Source organism: Centroberyx gerrardi, chromosome 4 (assembly GCF_048128805.1).
Source record: "Centroberyx gerrardi isolate f3 chromosome 4, fCenGer3.hap1.cur.20231027, whole genome shotgun sequence".
In the NCBI taxonomy this organism is placed as follows: domain Eukaryota; kingdom Metazoa; phylum Chordata; class Actinopteri; order Beryciformes; family Berycidae; genus Centroberyx; species Centroberyx gerrardi.
In genome coordinates, this window is record NC_136000.1 from 32,860,532 (window position 1) to 32,881,964 (window position 21,433).

General features: G+C 41.2%; 1 protein-coding gene across 1 annotated transcript in view; it reads left to right on the forward strand.

Annotated features, from left to right (window-relative positions):
• Window positions 1-21,433, forward strand: part of LOC139922578 (scavenger receptor cysteine-rich type 1 protein M160-like) — a 49,228-nt gene that overhangs the window by 25,342 nt on the left and 2,453 nt on the right. Inside the window, exons 8-12 of the mRNA XM_078283290.1 lie at window positions 11,968-12,273; window positions 12,369-12,722; window positions 14,050-14,355; window positions 14,451-14,692; window positions 21,167-21,207. Coding sequence (XP_078139416.1) covers window positions 11,968-12,273; window positions 12,369-12,722; window positions 14,050-14,355; window positions 14,451-14,692; window positions 21,167-21,207 — 1,249 coding nt within the window. The remainder of the gene's footprint in view (window positions 1-11,967; window positions 12,274-12,368; window positions 12,723-14,049; window positions 14,356-14,450; window positions 14,693-21,166; window positions 21,208-21,433) is intronic.

Consider the following 21,433-nt stretch of genomic DNA (forward strand, 5'->3'; position numbering starts at 1 on the left):
TTACTGAGCAAGAGATTTTCCGCCTGAAACAACTTGTCCAAACGGTGAAAATGTGAATACTTGATGATGAATAAGTTCATGTCATATTCTCTCTTAGGTGTAATTAGTGTGTTTCTTGTCATTGTACAGCTCAGCTACTTTATTTTTATGTGTGAAATAAAAATAGGCACTTTAAATGTAAATGGAGCAAGGGATGATATCATAAGACATACGACACTTTATTTGTCATTGTAGGCATACAACAAAATTATGTTTGGTAACTCTCAGTGACCAGCAGCAGTAGAGAACATGATAAAAACAAGATAACAAGATAAAAACAAGATAATAAAAAGGTATTGCACAACAAGTTAGATGTATGTAATAAATAATAAGTTGTTGGAGTGCAAGATAACAAGATAACAAGATAAGAACAAGATAATAAAGAGGTATTGCACAACAGTTAAATGTATGTAATAAAGTGTTGGAGTGCATTAGCAGCAGTTGGGGGGTGGGGGTGGTGGATGGGAGAGGCTAACTCGGTAATATTTACAGTCTTCAGTCCTCAACAGCTATGAGAGGGTGGGGTGGTGATGGAGGCTACAGCTCTGGGGAAAAAGCTGTTCTTCAGTCCGTTTGTTCGGGCTTTGATGGCTCTGTATCTCTTCCCCGATGGCAAGGGGACAAACAGACTGTGACCTGGGTGGGTTTGGTCCTTGCTGATATTGTTAGCCTTCTTGTGTAGACGGCTAGCATACAGTGTCCAAGTTTGGGAGCACAGTTCCCACAATCTTCTGTGCCGTTTTTACCACCCGGACCAAGTCCTTCCGGTTCTCGGCAGTGCAGCTGGCATACCACACCGTGGCGTAGTAGCAGAGGATACTCTCTATGGTGCTTCTGTAAAAGTTTATTAGGAGCTGAGAGGGAAGTTTGTCCTGTTTGAGTTTTCTTAGGAAGAAAAGCCTCTGTTGAGCTTTCTTCACCAGGTGGTAGGTGTTAAGGGACCATGAGAGATCTTTTGTTATATGGATTCCCAGGAATTTGATGTCGTTGACACTCTCCACCTCCTCACCATTTATGTGGAGAGGGGGATGTGTGGTCTTCCTGGATCTCCTAAAGTCCACAATGATCTCCTTGGTTTTTGTGGTGTTCAGGACCAGATTATTATCCGAACACCACTCGACCAGATGTTGGACCTCCTCTCTGTAGTGTGTCTCCTCATTGTCGGATATAAGTCCCACTATAGTGGTGTCGTCAGCAAACTTCACTATAGTGTTTGAGCAGTGGATGGGGGTACAGTCATGGGTGAAGAGAGTGAAGAGGGCTGGACTAAGCACACAGCCCTGCGGTACACCTGTGTTCAGGATGAGGGTCGAGGATGTGTGGTTGCCCATTCTGACATTTTGTGGTCTGTTAGTGAGGAAGTCCATAATCCATAAGCAGAGTGAAGTGGCTAATCCCAGGTTGTTGAGTTTGTCTACCAGTTTATGGGGGATTATAGTATTGAAAGCGGAGCTAAAATCAACGAATAGCATCCTGACATATGTGTTTGGATGCTCCAGGTGGGACAGGGCTGTATGAAGTGCGATTGAGACTGTATCCTCCGTAGATCTGTTTCCTCAATAAGCAAACTGGTGGCTGTCCAGATCAGTGAGGGTGCTGGCCTTGATGTGAGATAGTACAAGCCTCTCAAAGCACTTCATAACAACTGGTGTTAGAGCAACTGGGTGATAGTCATTATATCAAAAGGGCTTTTCTTTTTAAACTGGTTGATATCAAGAAATTAGATGTTTTATTTGTGCAAGAGTACCATTGATAATGCAACTGAATGGAAGAGAGAATGGAATGGGGAAATCTTTCTTAGTCATAAATCTAACAACAGTGGTGGTGTTGGGATTTTGTTCTCCAAAGATTTTATGCCAGATTCTTATGATGTAGAAGAAATAGTCGCTGGTCGATTACTGAAAATTAAAGCACAATATGAGAATGTCAGAATGGTTTTTATAAATGTTTATGCTCCAGTTCTTGGTGCTGAAAGACTGTTTTATTGATGTGCTATGTAATACAATTCATAGTTGTAATAGTGAGGAATATTTATTTCTGGGAGGTGATTGTAATAGTACAGAAAATTATAAATTAGACAGGAACCATCAGGAACCACATCCTGCTTCACGGAATCGGCTTCAACGTTTAGTTGAATCAAATGAACTGAGCGATGTGTGGAGAAGTCTTCACAAAAACCAGAGGCAGTATACCTGGACCCGCTCAAAGGATAATGTGCTCTCTATGGCCAGGCTTGATCGCTTTTATTGTTTTAAACATCACCTCAGTGTCTTTAAAGGATGTCATTTGAACCCAGTTGGTTTTTCTGATCATTTCCTTGTTCCGTGTTTTTATGAAGAGTGTTAAACCAAATATCATAAATCCTCTAATAGTGGCCTGTAGTCAATTAAAAGCCGGGTCTCCGATAATGGCCGGGGCCGTGGTTGACACAAACAAATAAAGGCCGACCTCAAATACAGGCCGGGGAAAAAACAAAGGAAACAAGACTAGGTCAAAACCTAGTATATGGCTGGGCCGTGTCCGTCTCCTCTCTCCACCACTGCCTCTCCACCGCGCTCCTGGTCGGTGATCCGGCCGAGATTTCGGCCGGATCACCGACCAGGAGTGGGGAACACATCGGGAACACATCGGCGCCCAGGTTCAGTTAGCTTCAGTTAGCTTCAGCTTACATGCAAACAACGGTGGATACCGGTAAACCCCTGGTGCCTGTTTGTAACTGTAGTTTGTAGTAACGTACAAGTGCCACAAGATGGCTCGGCCGGCGGTAGTCTCTGGAGCATGCCGTCGTCGATTACCGTAATTATCATAATGCATTGCAGTAACAAAAAAACGTCTACCTAACGTACCCCAACAGAAGCAGATCAGAAAACAAGGAGGCTTCGTACTAAAATATGAGCAAATATACTTATCAAACAGAGGGAATTAGAAATAAAGGCCTGTCTCTAATATAAGCCTGCTTCCAATAAAGGCCTGGTACCCTCTGCAGTTGAGGTAAATAAAGGCTCGGGCCAATATTAGAGAATTTACGGTAGTGCTTTTTGGCATTTTAATGCAGTTCTTTTACATGACAATAATTTTAAAAAGTTTTTTTGGAGTACAGAAATAGAAAGGCTGATTTTAGTTCTTTACAACAATGGTGGGATATTGGGAAGTATATATATATACTACAAGTGTTGCTGGAGTTTTGACCTTTTTAGGATATTGGGAAGTATCAGATAAAGCAGTTTTGTCAGCAGTACACTCGCCATGTCACAAAGGACTTAGATCTGTGAGAGATCTAGAGATTGAAGTGGTGGAACTCCAGGGTTCAGCAGAGTCCACAGGAGATTGAGGCCATATTGAGGTCTCAAATCTAAAAAGTCTGCTTTGGCGAACCTGCTGGGTATTACAGCACAAGGGGCGCTGGTACACTCATGGTTTTTGAATGCCACACAAATGGATGCCTCATCTCACTTTTTCTTTAGTCTAGAGCACAAGAATGGCCAAAGAAAGATCATTCACTCACTGTGTTCGAACACTGGTCTGTTGCTGTCAGAGTCTTCTGAGATTCGCAATATGCAGCAGAGTTTTATGGTGATCTCTACAAGAGCGAGCATAAAGAGGATCCAGAGTGCGCACAAGTATTCTATGACGGTCTACCAAAGATTGACGAGGACTCTAATGCAGAGCTTGAGTCACAACTGTCTCCTGATGAACTGTGCACTGCTGTGCAAAATCTGGAGAGTGGCAAGGCGCCAGGTGTTGATGGTCTACCTGTAGACTTTTACAAGTCTTTCTGGCGAGAGATCGGTAAAGACTTGTCTGTTCTGAGAGACAGTTTGACTAAAGGGCGGTTGCCACTGAGTTGCAGGAGGGCCGTCCTTACTCTCCTGTCTTAAAAAGGAGACTTGCAGCAGATAAAGAACTGGAGGCCGGTGTCTCTGCTCTGCACCGATTATAAGATCCTGTCTAAGGTGGTGGCCACTAGACTGAGAGAAGTGATGAAGCAGGTCATTCATGTTGACCAGACCTACTGTGTGCCCGGCAGGTTGATCACAGACAATATCACTCTAATTCGGGATGTTTTGGACGTCTCTAGTTCATTGGGGAATGAAACTGGTTTTATTTCCATAGATCAGGAAAAGGCTTTTGACCGGCTTGAACACCAGTAATTATGGAAAACTCTACAAGCTTTCCGTTTCAACCCAGGTTTTACAGCTAAGATCCAGGCTCTGTGCAGTGACTTTGGAAGTGTACTTAAAATGAATGGTGGTTTGAGTGCTCCTTATAAAGTTCAGAGGGGAGTCAGGCAGGGTTGCCCTTTGTCTGGTATGTTGTATTCTCTGGCTATTGAGCCCCTGCTGCATAAACTCAACTTTTAAGCTTTCTGCTTATGCTGATGATGTAGTAATGTAATTTAATTTCATCAGAAAAGGTTAACTGGGGTAAAAGCGAGGCACTGATGGTTGGAGAGGGGTTGTGTAGGATGCTCAGTTTACCTGGTGTGCTCACCTGGAAAAAAAGGGGGTTTAAATATCTGGGAGTGTTTCTGGGGACTGAGTCTTTTGTAAATAAGAACTGGGAAAATGTTTCAGAGAAAGCTGAAGGACGTCTTAGCAAATGGAGATGGAGACGTGGACTGTTGAGAGTGTGGAGTATGTTCAAGAAGGAGAGACTGTAATGGTCTGACTCTCTGTACTGGCTTTTAAAGGAACCAGCGGTTTATGGAGGACATTTAGTCACAACCTGTGGGGTTGGACCCACAGTCTTAAAACTGTTCTGCATGGCGAAAATCGTCACACTGGTTGACGTAGTGGACTTGGCGGGGCCAAACCTGGACAATGCTGCTGCACTAGCGTCTCACCTGGGAGTGAGATCCACACGGCTCATTAGTCAGCTGCTTGACAACTGGAGATGTCAGCTGACAGAGAAGGAATGTTCTTTGTTAGCAGCATCCTGACAGTGAAGATCCTTTTCCATCACTGACAATTGCTCCTGATTTTAAAGATTGTGTGGGTCCTTTTTTAGAAATGGGGGATGCATTATAATATGTATATTGCATATTGGAAGATGGCGGAGCGGAAGGACATGCATGACTGGGCTCTGCACTAGGGCCTGTCTGACTAAAGTCATACTGAAATTTAATGACATTAGAATGTGTTCTTGAAAAGAACATCTAATATACTAAACAAAGGATTCGAAACTGGACTGAGCATTAATCCTACGCAGCCTTAAGAGTGTCTTTTGAAACGCTCCACGTCGCTTGAACCGTCTTACCGCGTGCCAAACAATGGCAGGTGAATTCACAATGGAAAAGATATTCCGAGCAATTGAGGACAGCAAAAAAGAAGTCCTCTCAAATCTCCAAGGAATAGAAAAGAAAGTTAATCAACTTGACATTGCTATGACAAACTTGGCAGAGCAATATGTCGAGATGCAACAAAGAGTGAGTAAAGCCGAAGATGATGTGGTAGATGCGCTAAAACGCATAAAAGTATTGGAGAAGAATATGGCCTCACTACAATCAAAAGAGGACTATATGGAAAATAAGAGCAGACAGTCAAACCTGTTGATTGTTGGAGTTCCGGAGGGATCCGAGAGAGCTGATACGGTGGCTTTCCTGCGACGCCTGATTCCTGACCTACTCGGGAGGGAAAACTTCCCGGAGCCGCTAGCCCTGGAGAGGAGCCATCGGATTGTCGTGCGAAACAGGATCGACCCACAGAAACAATCTCGACCCATCATAGTGAAATTCCTGAACTATCAGGACAAGATGAAGATCCTGCGCTTGTCACGCGAGCAAAGAGAGCTTCGGTTCAACGGTAAAAGAATATACCTCTTCCCCGACCTCAGCGAAGCAGTTCAGTCCAAACGCAGGGCTTTCCTGCCGGTGAAAAAGAAGCTCCAAATTTTGGGAATAAGGTATGCCATGTTCTTCCCGGCGACACTATCTATTGACCATGGTGGCACTAAATTAAGGTTTGGCTCACCTCGTGAGGCAGAGAAGTTTGTGAAGGAAATCCAGGCCAGCGAATCTTCATCCCCTATGCATTAGCAGGGTCTCATCTGCCTATGTTGCCTAAGATAAGGCCTGATGCCCCATAGAAGACGGATATAATAATTTCATAATTTTTGTTATCACTTATCATTACCTGTCTCACTTAATGACAATGACTTATTGACCTTTTTTTTTTCCATAAAGACTAATTCATCGACTCTGATAGATTAAGAAAAACAACGTGACAAACAACATGACAAACAAAAGAAATCTGCCACTGATTTATTGCTTAATCTACTGAAGAATCCTTGGTCGTCTTTATTTCCCGTTTGTTCTATTATATCTTCTCAGCCTCCGGTCAACCATTTTTTTTTATTTTATTTTTTTTATTAATTTTTGTATTTTGTTGTTAATGTTGTTGTTGTCATTTTATTCTTATTAGAATTATTACTTAATGGCTTTGGGGAGTATACTGAACGAAAAGCAAAAACTGATGATAATAATAATAAGTTTTGTTTTGTTATAATGATGGTAATGATGGTGGCATCAAAGAGAGTAGTAACAACATTAATAATTGATGTTGTGATAGGTGTTATTGATAGTAGTCACCTTGGTTATTCTACTCCACTCTTCTAAAGGCCGGTCACAAGACTGTAAATGCAGATGGTTTAGTTTCTGTATGTTTAGCTTTTGTATTGGAAAATAACAGTTCTTGCTATAGTTATTCTGCTTGTATTAATAACTGGCAGACACTGACTCCTTCCTACAGTGGTTAGGGAATGGTTAGGGAATGGTTAGGCAGGACACAAGTCTTTTGGACTTGTGCTGGGCCTATTACTGTTTGGGTGGGTGGGAGGGGGTTTTGTGTTTCACATGTCTTAAAGGTGAAGTCAATGTTTGATGTTGTTTACGTTTGTGTACTATGAGTTTAGTTTATCAATGTATGTTATTATCAGCAAAGCAGCAACCTGTAAATTACTGCACATATGGTGGTTGAATATAAGCCTTGTCAGAACATATAACATTTAATCTCTAATGTAATTCAATAATTCTACTTTAACGTGCTCCTGGAACATCAAAGGATGTAAACATCCCATAAAAAGGAAGAAAATTCTGTCCTTCTTGAAAAAAGAGAAAGTATCTATTGGAATGCTACAGGAGACCCATCTAACAAACTTGGAACACTCAAAATTAAAGGAAGATTGGGTTGGGCAAGTGTTTTCTGCCTCATATAATAGCAGAAGTAGAGGAGTCGCTATCCTAATCCACAAGGACATCCCACTAAAAGTTGAGCATTATGAATCTTACTTATGGTTGCTTTGTTTTCCTGTATGGTTTTTTGTATGGTGAAATGGTAAGCATTCTAAATGTTTATGCAGCTCCAAATATTCAATTGAATCTCTTTACAAAATTAACTTCCCTGCTTGTGAAGTATAGTTGCCCTAATACAATTATTGGTGGTGACTGGAATTGTGTGTTAGATGGGAAATTGGATAGGCAGCCCACTACTGCATCAACTATATCAAGCCCTAGACAAAAAGCTATTTGTCAAATGCTAGACGATGTTGGTCTGACAGATGTTTGGCGTTGAACCCAGACGATAGAGACTATACATTTTACTCCAATCCACATAGGTCATACTCCAGAATTGATTTTTATCTTGTTCCACGGATTTCTGTTGAACTAGTTGAGAAATGTTATATTGGTTCTATTCATATATCAGACCATGCTCCTGTCTTTTTAGTTATGTCCATTTCAAATAACAATTCAAAGAGATACAGCTGGAAATGCAATAGGTCTATATTATCTGACACAGATTTCTGTTCCATGGCTCAAAGGGAACTACAGATGTTCATCCAGGAGAATGATAATGAATATACAGATCCCTCAAACTTATGGGAAACAACTAAAGCTTTTTTAAGGGGCATAATTATATCATACTGTTCAACTAAAAAAAAAGTTGAAAGAACAGAGACTCCTTGAAGTACAGTTACAGGAAGCAGAATCTGAACATAAGCGTAATGGTTGCAAAGCCAACTGGGATAAAGTTATAAGAACCAGAACTGCTCTGAATACACTCCTATCTCAAAATGCAGAAAAGGTATTGTTCAAACAAAAACATAAGATATACGAATATGCTAATAGATCTGGGCGGTACTTATCCAATCTAATAAGTACAAATCCTCAAATAAATCTATTACTAGAATTAAGGATAAGAATGGTAAGCCACATTATACCACCTCTGAAATTGCTAAAGTGTTTAATGATTTTTATTCATCTTTGTATACCTCAGAATCATTGGGCATGGAGGATAAAATGAATGATTTCTTTCAACGTATAAAACTTCCTAAGGTTTCTGAAGAAGATAGGAATAAATGTGATATGGATATTACTAGTAAGGAGGTTGAAGAGGTGATATGTACCTTGGCATCTGGAAAGGCTTGTGGACCAGATGGTCTTCCACCAGAGATCTATAAAGCCTTTAAAGGTATTCTCTCCCCCCTTTTAACAAGAATGTTTAAACACTCTTTATCAATTAAGAAACTTCCCCAATCACTGCAGCTGGCTAGTATTAAAGTATTACTAAAGGAAAACAAAAACCCAGATGATCCAGCATCCTATAGGCCAATAAGTAACCAAAATACAGACTGCAAAATCTTAGCTAAACCCCTTGCATCTAGGCTTAACCATATTATACCAAAAATTGTGGGACATGACCAGACTGGTTTTGTCCAAAACAGGCAGTCATATTCAAACATCAGGAGACTATTGGGTATTTTACAGTATGTTAAGATTAAGAAACTCAATGCTTTAGTGGTAACGTTAGATGCAGAAAAAGCATTCGATCACATAGAGTGGAAGTATTTGTTTAGAACTTTAAATGAGTTTTCTTTTGGAGAGGGATTTATTGATTGGGTCAAATTGCTATACTCTGCACCGCAAGCATCAGTTTCCATTAATGGGGCAATGTCTTCTCCTTTCACAATAAGTAAAGGTACAAAACAAGGATGCCCTTTATCTCCTTTATTATTTGCATTAGTAATGGAGCCTTTCAGCAGAAATGATCAGATCTAGTATTTCAGTTACTGGTATTCAAACCAAGGAAAAAATACATAAGATTTCTCTGTACACTGATGATGTTCTTTTATTTCTGAGTAATCCCATGTCCTCAGTCCCAGCTATTATCAAGATAATTTATGAGTTTGGGGTGTTTTCTGGATATAAGATCAATTATGGGAAATCCTTGGCATTACCACTTGGAAATTTAAGATGCTCTGATTTATTGGGACACATTCCTTTTCAGTTGTCTCCTAATGGGTTCAGGTATCTAGGCATTTTTGTTTCTTTTATTTTGGATGATATGATAAAAAGGAATCTAGACCCAGTGGTGAATGAAATTAGAAGAGATCTTCAAAGATGGGGCCCTTTATCAATATCACTACTCGGACAGGTTGCCATTATAAAGATGAATGTTTTACCGAGGCTATTATATCCAATGCAAATGTTGCCTAATTATATCCCAGTTAAGTTTTTTAAATCACTACATAGTATGATTTGTAAATTTGTGTGGAAGTCTAAGCGCCCCAGACTTAAGTTGGAGAAATTGCAGTTACCTGTGGACAAAGGAGGATTAGCACTTCCCAATATAATGTACTATCACTGGGCTTCACAAATTAGATACATTACAGAATGGATAAAAAATGACCTTAATTCTACATTTCTTGACTTGGAAACTACTGGGTGTGAGCCTGTTCTTTCGGACATGCCATTTATAAATAATGCAGTTTCAATACAGGGGATGAAGGAAAACTTTATTGTTAGAAATACTCTCAAAACCTGGAATCAGGTACGTAGGCACTTTGGGATAATGAATCAATACTCTGTTCTGGCACCTATTGTATGTAATCCTGATTTTGCACAATCTTGTTCAGATGTGGGTTTCAAAACATGGAAGGATGCTGGTATTTCTAAAATACAAGATCTCTTTTTAGGAGGAACTCTTAAATCCTTTTCACAACTCAGGACTGAATTCGACCTTCCTCAAGCACAATTTTTCCACTATTTACAATTTAGGAGTTACATTCAATCCATACCAATATATAAGAGTGGTCTATACATGAATCATTTGGAAAACATACTATTGAAAGCTTCTTCTCTAAGGAAGAAAGTTATAGGTTATATTTATGATCAAATGTTTGTTAACATCCCTACTATCAATAGTAAAACATCCTGGGGGGAAGATTTTGGGTCTCATCTTGATGATAAGATGTGGCGAAACATTTTAATGAATGCAAAGAAAATTACATGCTCTAACAAATCCTATGAGACCCAATATAAGATTATTCACAGACTACATGTAACCCCAGCTATTCGATGTAAATATGATCCTATGTGCTCTCCATTATGTATGAAATGTAAAAATAGCTGTGGTACATATAGTCATCTTATGTGGTTGTGCCCTAAAATTGCAATTTTTTGGCTATCAGTCCAAAATGAGATTAAGAAAATATTTGGGATAGATATACCTCTAAATCCACATCACTTTGTACTGGGATTAGACTCGAATTATGAACGCAGGTACAGGTATATTCTTAGAATTGCTTTATATGCTGCACGCCTCATAATATTACAAAAATGGCTGGACGAAGAGCCCCCTGATATTTTAGCGTGGTATGAAAAAATTATGTCCATTTTGCGATTGGAGAGACTATCACATGTGTTAAGAGGTACTCTTGAGGAGTTTGTAAGGGACTGGTCCCCAATAGCAATATACCTGAAAGAAGAATGGTCAAGAGTAGTAAGTATGGGGGTAACAAATATAACAGAATAAGTACATGCAAACCACTTTTAGTAAACTCACTGGGTTGTGACTACTGCTGTTTTTTTTATTTATTTATTTATTTTTTTAGTTGTTTATGTGGTTGTGTTTGCTCTTGTGTTGTGGTTTTCGGTATGTTTTGTCTTAGTATTGTATCATTTTGTATTGTATCATTTTGTTACTGTTGAAAATAAAAAAATATTGAGCACGGAGAAATGGGGGATGCAGTTAATACAGACTTAGGTGATGTAATAGGTAAAATGATTTATAACATGATTGTGAAAATGTTAAATAAGACAAAACCGAATGGTCGAAGTGACACACTTTGGAGAGCTCACTTGAGCTTGACAGATGAGGTGAGACCAGTGTGGAGGGCATTATACAAACCACTGTTAACAAAAACAGCTGGTAATCTGCAGTGGAGGATCCTGCATGGCATAGTGGCTGTCAGCGCTTTTATCTCTGTTTTAAACCCTAATGTCAAAGACAACTGTCCCTATTGTGTCCAGAGAGAAACTGTTTAATTGCTTTTCTGAATGTGCTCGACCTTCACCACTGTTCCTTCTGTTAAAGAGGATGTTTAAGTTGTTTGGAGAGTTTTTTTCTAAACACTCTTTTATTCTTGGTTGTAAATACAGTCAAAACTCGAGGGATAAATGCCAACTCTTGAACTTCATCTTAGGACAGGCAAAACTGACTGAAACAATCTTTAGACTTGATGAAGACTAGACTGCAGAATATTTGTTCATCAGGATGCTAAAGGCCAGAGTAAGGGTTGATTTTAATTATTATAGTGCTATGAAGGATCTGGATAAATTAATATATACTGTATCTGGTCTTATGGAGGTGCGCTGTGCTCTGTTGAGGGGGAGGAGCTTATCTTTAGAGATGAATTGAACTGAGTTCAAGGAAGGCTTGTACTTGTTGATTATTCTATTGTTACTGACCAATGAATGTATGAAATATTTTTTTTTGTAACTTGCTAAATTGTTTTTAATAAAGAGCTGTTAAAATTCAAAACTCTCTCTCTCTCTGTCTCTCTCTGTCTCTCTCTCTCTCTGTGTTTCTCCCCCTCTCTCTCTCTTTCTCTCTCTCTCTCTCTCCCTCTCTCTCTCTTTCTCTCTCTCTCCAGAGTCTGTGAGGCTGGTGGATGGGACTAGTCTGTGCTCAGGCAGACTGGAGGTGAAGTCTAACCAGTTCTGGTCCTCAGTGTGTGAAGCTGATTTTGACCAGCAGGATGCAGAGGTGGTCTGTAGGGAGCTTGGCTGTGGGGCTCCTTCAGTCCTCCAGGGGGCGCTCTATGGAGAAGTGGAGGCTCCAATGTGGACCAAAGAGTTCCAGTGTGAAGGCAGTGAGTCCGTTCTCCTGGACTGTGGAAGCTCAGGCTCAGCTAGAAACACCTGCTCACCTAGCAAAGCTGTTGGACTCACCTGCTCAGGTAGAAGAGGAGCTGCAGCTTGGATTTGGCTTCATTTCTGTTCTAATCAAAGTGACTTTACTTATTTTACTAATTACTCTCTTGTCTCTGTTCAGAACCTGATGATGTCAGGTTGGTGGGAGGAGCCAGCCGCTGTGCTGGTGGACTGGAGATGAAACAACATGGAGACTGGAGACCAGTGGATGACTGGAACTCTGACTGGAGCCTGAACTCTGACTGGAACCTGAAGTCAGCAGCTGTAGTGTGTAGACAGCTGGACTGTGGCTCTGCTGTTTCAACCAAAAGGAGAGAGGATTCCTCATCAAGATCTGTATGGGGGATCAGGTCTTCCTCTCTCCAGTCTGGGTCTACACTGAGGGAGTGTGTACTAATAGAGTTTGTCTCTTCCTCTTCCAGCCTGCAGATCACCTGCTCAGGTAACACCATCAATGACACCATCAACTATGACAGTAATCTTTCCAGTCTCTTCCTTCCTCTGTCACAGTGACAGTCAGTGGTTTACATTGGACTGAACTGTAAAGTTATCCAGGACAATGGCATCCTAAAGGGAAGAGAAGTGGACTTGTTGCTGGAAGCTCACTGGTTCAAATCCCCCTCTTTTACTGTGGTGCCCTTCAGCAAGGCAGTTCCCCCCTAACTGCTATAGTGGAGCTGTTAACATAATAATGTATTACGTTAGTCAAGGCAGCAGTTTGTCTCTGAGATTTTTAATGTATTTTGGAAAACAATGGGAGTCTATGAGTTCAAACCTGCAGTAGAACAGACAGTAGGAGCTTCTGACTGTGGAAATACATCAGAGGATTTAGACTTTTCATGGGAGATAATGGAGACAGGAAAAAAATATTCTGGTATTATCCTTTCAATAAATAAGAACTGAATCTAGGTCAATATTGCAACTGGACTTTTTCTCTCCCTGTCTCTGTTCATCTGTCTGTCTGTCTCTCTGTCTGTCTGTCTTTTTGTCTTTCTGTCTCTCTTCCTCTCAATTTAATTCCAAATATGCTTTACTGTCATTACAGTAAAGAAATGCATGTTGTCAAAGCAGTGCAGTATATCAGTTACAGATCAACATTTTCACATTAAAATCCCCCCCGTATCTGTGTGTGTGTGTGTGTGTGTGTGTCAGTCAGTCAGTGTAGACTCTGGGTTGCTGCATACTCAGCTCCCATACCCAGACTCTTCACCACACAGTGAGTGTCAGTAGTTTTATGTGTAAGTAATTAATGTTTGTGTAGAAATAATAAAATAAATGTAACATACAAACTTGTAATAATAATATCAAAATATAATAATGATGATAATAATCAACAATGATAAAACATAAAGTGATTAAATATAATAATGAAGGAAAAGAAAGTCTAACAAATCATGTAGGATTTCCAGGCTGTGAGTCATGGAGGAGCCACTGTCTCTCTGAACTGATGACAGGAAAAAGTCTGCAGCTGTTTGGGCTGTTTGTATGTTTTCTCCCAAGAGGAGACAGGTTTTCTCTTCATGTGACAGATCATGGAATCTTGGTATTTTGTCAACAAATTTAGAGAAATAATATCTCTCTAATACCTTGGTACTTGGAGCACCAGAGCAAGAAATGCTGATCATCCTCTGTGTCTCCTGAGCTACAGTGTTTACAGCCTCCATGTTTTTCTGAGGCGTTCCTCTATAGCAAAACGGTGACTCTCTCTCTTTCTCTCTCTCTCTCTCTCTCTCTCTCTCTCTCTCTCTCTCTCTCTCTCTCTCTCTCTCTCTCTCTCTCTCCCTCTCTCTCTCTCTCTCTAGAGTCTGTGAGGCTGGTGGATGGGACTAGTCTGTGCTCAGGCAGACTGGAGGTGAAGTCTAACCAGTTCTGGTCCTCAGTGTGTGAAGCTGATTTTGACCAGCAGGATGCAGAGGTGGTCTGTAGGGAGCTTGGCTGTGGGGCTCCTTCAGTCCTCCAGGGGGCGCTCTATGGAGAAGTGGAGGCTCCAATGTGGACCAAAGAGTTCCAGTGTGAAGGCAGTGAGTCCATTCTCCTGGACTGTGGAAGCTCAGGCTCAGCTAGAAACACCTGCTTACATGGCAAAGCTGTTGGACTCACCTGCTCAGGTAGAAGAGGAGCTGCAGCTTGGATTTGGCTTCATTTCTGTTCTAATCAAAGTTACGTTACTTCTTTTACTAATTACTCTCTTGTCTCTGTTCAGCTGATGATGTCAGGTTGGTGGGAGGAGCCAGCTGCTGTGCTGGTGGACTGGAGATGAAATACCATGGAGACTGGAGACCAGTGGATGACTTCGACTGGAACCTGAAGTCAGCAGCTGTAGTGTGTAGACAGCTGGACTGTGGCTCTGCTGTTTCAGCAGAAAGGAGAGAGGATTCCTCACTAATATCTGTATGGAGGATCAATCCTTCCTGTCTTCAGTCTGGGTCTACACTGAGGGAGTGTGTATCACCAAGGTCTCTCCCTTCCTCTTCCAGCCTGCAGATCACCTGCTCAGGTAACACCATCAATGACATCAACTATGACAGTAATGTTTCCAGTCTCTTCCTTCCTCTGTCACAGTGACAGTCAGTGGTTTACATTGGACTGAACTGTAAAGTTATCCAGGACAATGGCATCCTAAAGGGAAGAGAAGTGGACTTGTTGCTGGAAGCTCACTGGTTCAAATCCCCCTCTTTTACTGTGGTGCTCTTCAGCAAGGCAGCTCCCCCCTAACTGCTATAGTGGAGCTGTTAACATAATAATGTATTACGTTAGTCAAGGCAGCAGTTTGTCTCTGAGATTTTTAATGTATTTTGGAAAACAATGGGAGTCTATGAGTTCAAACCTGCAGTAGAACAGACAGTAGGAGTTTCTGACTGTGGAAATACATCAGAGGATTTAGACTTTTCATGGGAGATAATAGAGACAGGAAAAAAATATTCTGGTATTATCCTTTCAACAAATAAGAACTGAATCTAGATCAGTATTGCAACTTGACTTTCTCTCTCTCTGTCTCTGTTCATCTGTCTCTCTGTCTGTCTGTCTTTTTGTCTTTCTGTCTCTCTTCCTCTCAATTTAATTCCAAATATGCTTTATTGTCATTACAGTAAAGAAATGCATGTTGTCAAAGCAGTACAGTATATCAGTTACAGATCAACATTTCCATGTTAAAACCCCCTCCCCCTTGTATCTCTCTGTGTGTGTGTGTGTGTGTGTGTGTGTGTGTGTGTGTGTGTGTGTGTGTGTGTGTGTCAGTCAGTCAGTCAGTGTAGACTCTGGGTTGCTGCATACTCAGCTCCCATACCCAGACTCTTCACCACATAGTGAGTGTCAGTAGTTTTATGTGTAAGTAATTGTTTGTGTAGAAATAATAAAATAAATGTAACATACAAACTTGTAATAATAATATCAAAATATAATAATGATGATAATAATCAACAATGATAAAACATAAAGTGATTAAATATAATAATGAAGGAAAAGAAAGTCTAACAAATCATGTAGGATTTCCAGGCTGTGAGTCATGGAGGAGCCACTGTCTCTCTGAACTGATGACAGGAAAAAGTCTGCAGCTATTTGGGCTGTTTGTATGTTTTCTCCCAAGAGGAGACAGGTTTTCTCTTCATGTGACAGATCATGGAATCTTGGTATTTTGTCAACAAATTTAGGGAAATATATCTCTCTAATACCTTGGTACTTGGAGCACCAGAGCAAGAAATGCTGTCCATCCTCTGTGTCTCCTGAGCTACAGTGTTTACAGCCTCCATGTTTTCCCGAGGTGGTCCTCTATAGCAAGACTGTGACTCTCTCTCTCTCTCTCTCTCCTCCCCCCCCCCCCCCCCCCCCTCTCTCTCTCTCTCTCTGTCTCTCTCTCAATTCAATTCAATTCAGTTCAGCTTTATTAGCAGACTGTTAGGATACAGTGTTGCCAAAGCAGTCTGGACTCTATAGAGTCACACTGTGTGTCATGTTATACATTACAGAAACATAGAAAAGGAAATTTAAGATGCAATATTATAGATTAATAAAATAGCAAGTCATAGTAACAAAATGGTAAAACATTTTTTTAATAAAAAATAAGAACAATAAATAAAATAAAAATAAATTAATTAAATAATAACAAGAATAACAAAATGGTGATATATATCAAATGTCATTTACAGAGTCATACATATTTACAGTCAGTAGCTCTACAGTGTTAATCACAATGTCTTGAACGATGTAAAACTTAAACATATTTTCCAGTTGTAAACATGGAGTCTCTCTGTCTCTCTGTCTCTCTCTCTCTCTGTCTCCCCCCCTCTCTGTCTCTCTCTCTCTCCCTCTCTGTCTCTCTCTCTCTGTGTGTCTCTCTCTCTCTCTCTCTCTCTCTCTCTCTCTCTTTCTGTCTGTCTCTCTCTCTCTCAATTCAATTCAATTCACTTCAATTTGCTTTATTGGCATGAATGTCATAACAACAAAATTGCCAAAGCGTCTCAGGACAGTCAACAAAAGGATACAACTGATCTAACAACAGAGTAAACAGAGGATACATTACTGAATAAGACAGAATCAGTTCTGCTAGTAAAATAAATCAAATAAGATACTGACAAAGCAAGAACAGTATTAAAATAATACGTAACAATAAGTAATTGTACTAGTATTATAATACTACAAATTATGATAATATTATTAACAATAAGTACAGTGTTAGAATAATATAATACAACAATAAACAAACAGTAGTGAGTAAGATAGGTCAAGATGATCAGTCTGGGCCGTCCCTCAGTCTGTGACAGGCGGTTGAAAAACGCTGAAAAAAAGAAAGAAACGTTTTTCTTTCTTTCCGGTCTGTGTGTAACCAAGTCTCGTGAGAGTTGAGTTGTTGCAGGAAGTTACACACAGACCGGATCAAGCGAAAGGTAAAGAAAAACGTTTCATTTCTCTGTAGGGTCCTTTCCATAATGTTGTCAGACACTTATAATAACAATCTGAGCCTGTCAGTGGCAAAACAAGCACTTTTAGTGGACGTACATTGACGGTGCGATTTGTCCCATCGGATTACATTGCAGCTCGTTTCGAGGCTGCCAGCTGAAGCGATCTCGCTCAATACTGGACCAATTTCAAAAATTGTTGTCCCCTTTAGTCACGTAGACACAAAAAGATGGGAAAATAGGGTCCAGGTTGAAAAATACCGAAGTTACCCTTTAAGGTGGGTGGGGGCCTCAGCAGGCCAGTACAGGTTGGTAGGGGTATTCGCCAGGGCTGCCCATTATCAGGCCAGCTCTACACCCTAGCACTAGACCCTCTGCTGTGTCTGTTGAGGAGAAGGTTGCAGGGAGTGTGTGTACCTCAGTTAGGTCTAAGGCTGCCGGTCTGTCTCTCAGCTTATGCTGATGATCTGACCTTATTGGTCAGGGATGGGCAGGACATCAGCGCAGTGGAGGACAGCCTCAGTATTTATCAGAGGGCATCATCTGCCACGGTCAATTGGGGCAAGAGTGAGGCTCTACAGTGTGGACAGTGGAGGGGGGGCTCACCTCCACCACTACCTGGAGGTTTACAGTGGAGTCACACAGGTGTGAAGCTGCTGGGGGTTTACCTGGACTCAGAGAGGTACTTGGTGAAGAACTGGGGGGAGGATGGGGGCTGGCAGGAAACTGGGAGGCTGCTGTGTTTTTCCACTCCGAACCTGGGGAGGTTTAGGCAGGCAGGCAGTAAGGCTTTTTATGCAGCCTGTGTTAAGGTGAAGAACCTGAGGGCCTTACAGGATGTCAGGGAACACCAGTGGGAGGCTGTGATAGAAGACCAGAGTCCTGTAAGATTTAGGTGGAGAGTGCTTTACAAGCTTCCTCTCCCCAAAAGGTCTGGTGACTTACAGTGGAGGGTCATTCATGGCGCCCTGGCAACCAATAGTTTTTTAGCTCGGGTTAACCCAGGGAGGGGGAGTGAGTGTCCTTTCTGTGTTGGTAATGAAACTGTTGTACATGTTTTTCATGAATGCCACCGTTTGGTACATATTTTTAATGTTTTAAATAGTCTGTGTGGTAAGTTGGGGGAGGCTTTCAGTTTGGAATCTTTTATCCTGTGTATTCGCTCAGAAGGAAAAATGTGTGTACACTAATTAACTTTCTGTTTGGGCAGGCTAAGTTAGCCATTTGGCTAACACGCAGAAATAAGGTGAGAGGTGCTGGGCCTACTGATCCTGTGGCTGTGTTCAGGGGGATGGTCACAGCTCGCCTCAGGATTGAGTATATGTATTATTGTTTGATAAATGACATTGAGGCTTTTAAGAGTACTTGGGGGCTGGGGGGAGCAGTCTGCACTGTGGGGGAGGAGGGCCTGGAGATTTGTATTTGAATGCGAGTTGTCAGTTCGGCTCTGACAGGTTTATTGCGTTACAGGTGTTGTTGTTATTGTCATGGTTTTTATTCTTGTTGTTTTGTTTCCTGTGTGTTGGGGAGGTGTGTGTGTGTGTGTGGGTGTGTGTGTGTGGGTGTGGTGGTGTTCTAACTTGGCTAGCATACGCTGGTGTTAGGTTTTTCTTCTTATTTTAAGATAATGGTTCATTAAAGGAACAACAAAAGTCAAAAGTCTCTGTCTCTCTCTCTCTCTCTCCCTCTCTCTCTCTGTCTCTCTCCCCCTCTCTCTCTCTCTCTCTGTCTCTTTCCCTCTCTCTCTCTCTGTCTCTCTCTCTCTGTCTCTCTATGTGTGTGTGTGTGTGTGTGGTGGTGGTGTACTAACTTGGCTAGCATATGCTGGTTAGGGATGTCAATGGTTAACCGTTAATCGGTTAACCACCGAGAATATTTTTGACCGGTTACGCATGTCGATCTATAGGTTAATTTGCATACAGTGTTGCCAATTTGGCGACTTTGTCGCTAGATTTACCGACTTTTCAGACCCCCCTGGCGACTTTATTTCTCAAAAGCGACTAGCAACAAATCTGGCGACTTTTTCTGACCATGGGAAGCAATGTTAATGTGTTGAATCCCAAAGCATTTGGCAATAAATTGGTACGGCTGATGCCGGTTTTCTCTACTTGCTTGTCTAATCCAGAGAGGTCTGATGATCACACCGTTTCCCTCACACAGCGTAGCTCCCTCCCTCCGCTGAGAGCGGGGACTGTAGGATAGGGTCCACTTGTAATTGCTACCGGTGTACGCCGAAACTGGCCCGGGTGGGCGGAGTCAGCACTTCATATTAAAACGGGCTACGCTGCGGCGTGCATAACAAGTGCAGATATTTATGTGCAAATTACAGCAAATGGACAGCGCTTCGAAATGCGGCGTCAAAGCTCATCTATCTACTAAAGCAAGGAATCTCTGTCTGTCTGTGAGTCTGAGTGAGTGTGTGAGTGTGTGTGTCCTTCGCATATCTCGAGAACCGTTCGTCCAATCTACTTCACACTTGGCGGGTGTATTGCTGGGGACCAAGGACGTGCAGTGTCGGATTTGGTGCAATTTGGACACGTGACACGTTCAATATCAACTTTGAATAAACAAGCAAGCAGCGCTCTGTGCAGCAGCGGGGCGAACGGGCACTGCACTAGTTAAGTCAATGGAGTGCCGGACTAAAAGGAAAGCACCACTTTCTTGTATTTCACGTCATTTTGCGTTTTTTCTTAAAAATTAACCGGTTAGTTACCGGTTAATGGGTGTCGGCCTATCGAAAGCAAAATTAACCGAAACTGACATCCCTAATGCTGGTGTTAGGTTTTTTCTTCTTATTTTAAGATAATGGTTCAATAAAGGAACATCAAAATTCAAAGTCTCTCTCTCTGTCTCTTCCTCTCTCTCTCTGTCTCTCTCTGTCTGTCTCCCCCCCCCCTCCCCCCCCATCTCTCTCTGTCTCTCTCTCTCCCTCTCCCTCTCTCCCTCTCTCTGTCTCTCTCAAATTCAAATTCAAATCTGCTTTATTGGCATGACTGAAAGGATCTATGTTGCCAAAGCATTTGCAGAGGATAAAGTCAAATAAATAATGGATAATAAACAAACTATTGTACAAATTCTATACATATCAAAAATAGCATGTAAAAGTGAATTCAATGTATAACAATACAGGACATTGGGAGGGGTGGGGAGGATTTCTGGCAAGACAAAATTTGTAAAACTATTTTCAATATTTATTTTCTCCCGTATTTGGTGGCATTTAGATACAAACATTGCGGCAATATTGATCGTTTTTGTCTTTTCTCCCAATAACACTTTGAGCTTTTCTGTCTCAGTCAGTAGATTAAATGTTGGGATGTTGGACATGATGGCAGGAAGGTAAACTTCTCTGACCTCTTTATATTTTACACAGGACAGCAGGAAGTGACTCTCTGTCTCTATCTGTCCTGACTGGCACTGGGAGCAGATTCTGTCTTCCCTGGCCTTCCTGGCTGTTGCCTTTTCAACAGCCAGGTTATGGTCACTGACCCTGTACTGAGTTTTTCTCTGTTTACTGTTCTTTATTTTTAAAACATAGTCTGCAATTTTATATTTTCTCTGCAGATCATCATAACATTTCAGTTTATTGTTTTTTTTTATTTCATTTTGCCAATAGTTGGTGTAATCAATTTTGATATTCTTCTCAATTTGTTGAAATATTGTATTTTGGGAGCAGTTTCTGTGCACATTATGTTCCAGGGCCAGTCGATGTAAGGGGTGACTCTGTGGGCCGGAGCCATTCCACTGAAAGGCTGCGTGTTGTAAGGAGTTGGGATCTGATTTGGCCAGGTGGTTCCAGAACTTGCAGGCTCTTTTCTGGACAGCAAGCAGCAGCGGTGGTGCTGTGTGTTATTATATTTTTCCCAAGTGTGAATTGGTACTTCTTCCCTTGAGATCTGGCTTTCTTTTGGAAAATCATGATTTTTGTTTTATCCATATTTGTTTTCAGTGCCCAATTTTGACAGTATGTGTGTAGGAGTGACAGACTGTGTTGTAAGCCCTCCGCTGACGGAGACAACAGAACCAGGTCATCAGCAAACAGCAGAACTTCTTGCTCTTCCCTGGGATGTCAGATTTCTCTAACAGTGCTGCTAACTCATTAATAAAAATATTAAAGAGTGTTGGACTCAGGCTGTAGTCTTGTCTTACTCCTCTGTTTTGGTTGAAGTATGCTGTTCTTTTTTGGCCAATTTGAACACAGCATTTTGTTTCTGAGTACATTGAGTGTATAATATCATAGATTTTACTTCCAACACCACTTTGAATTAATTTGACGAATAGTCCTTTGTGCCAA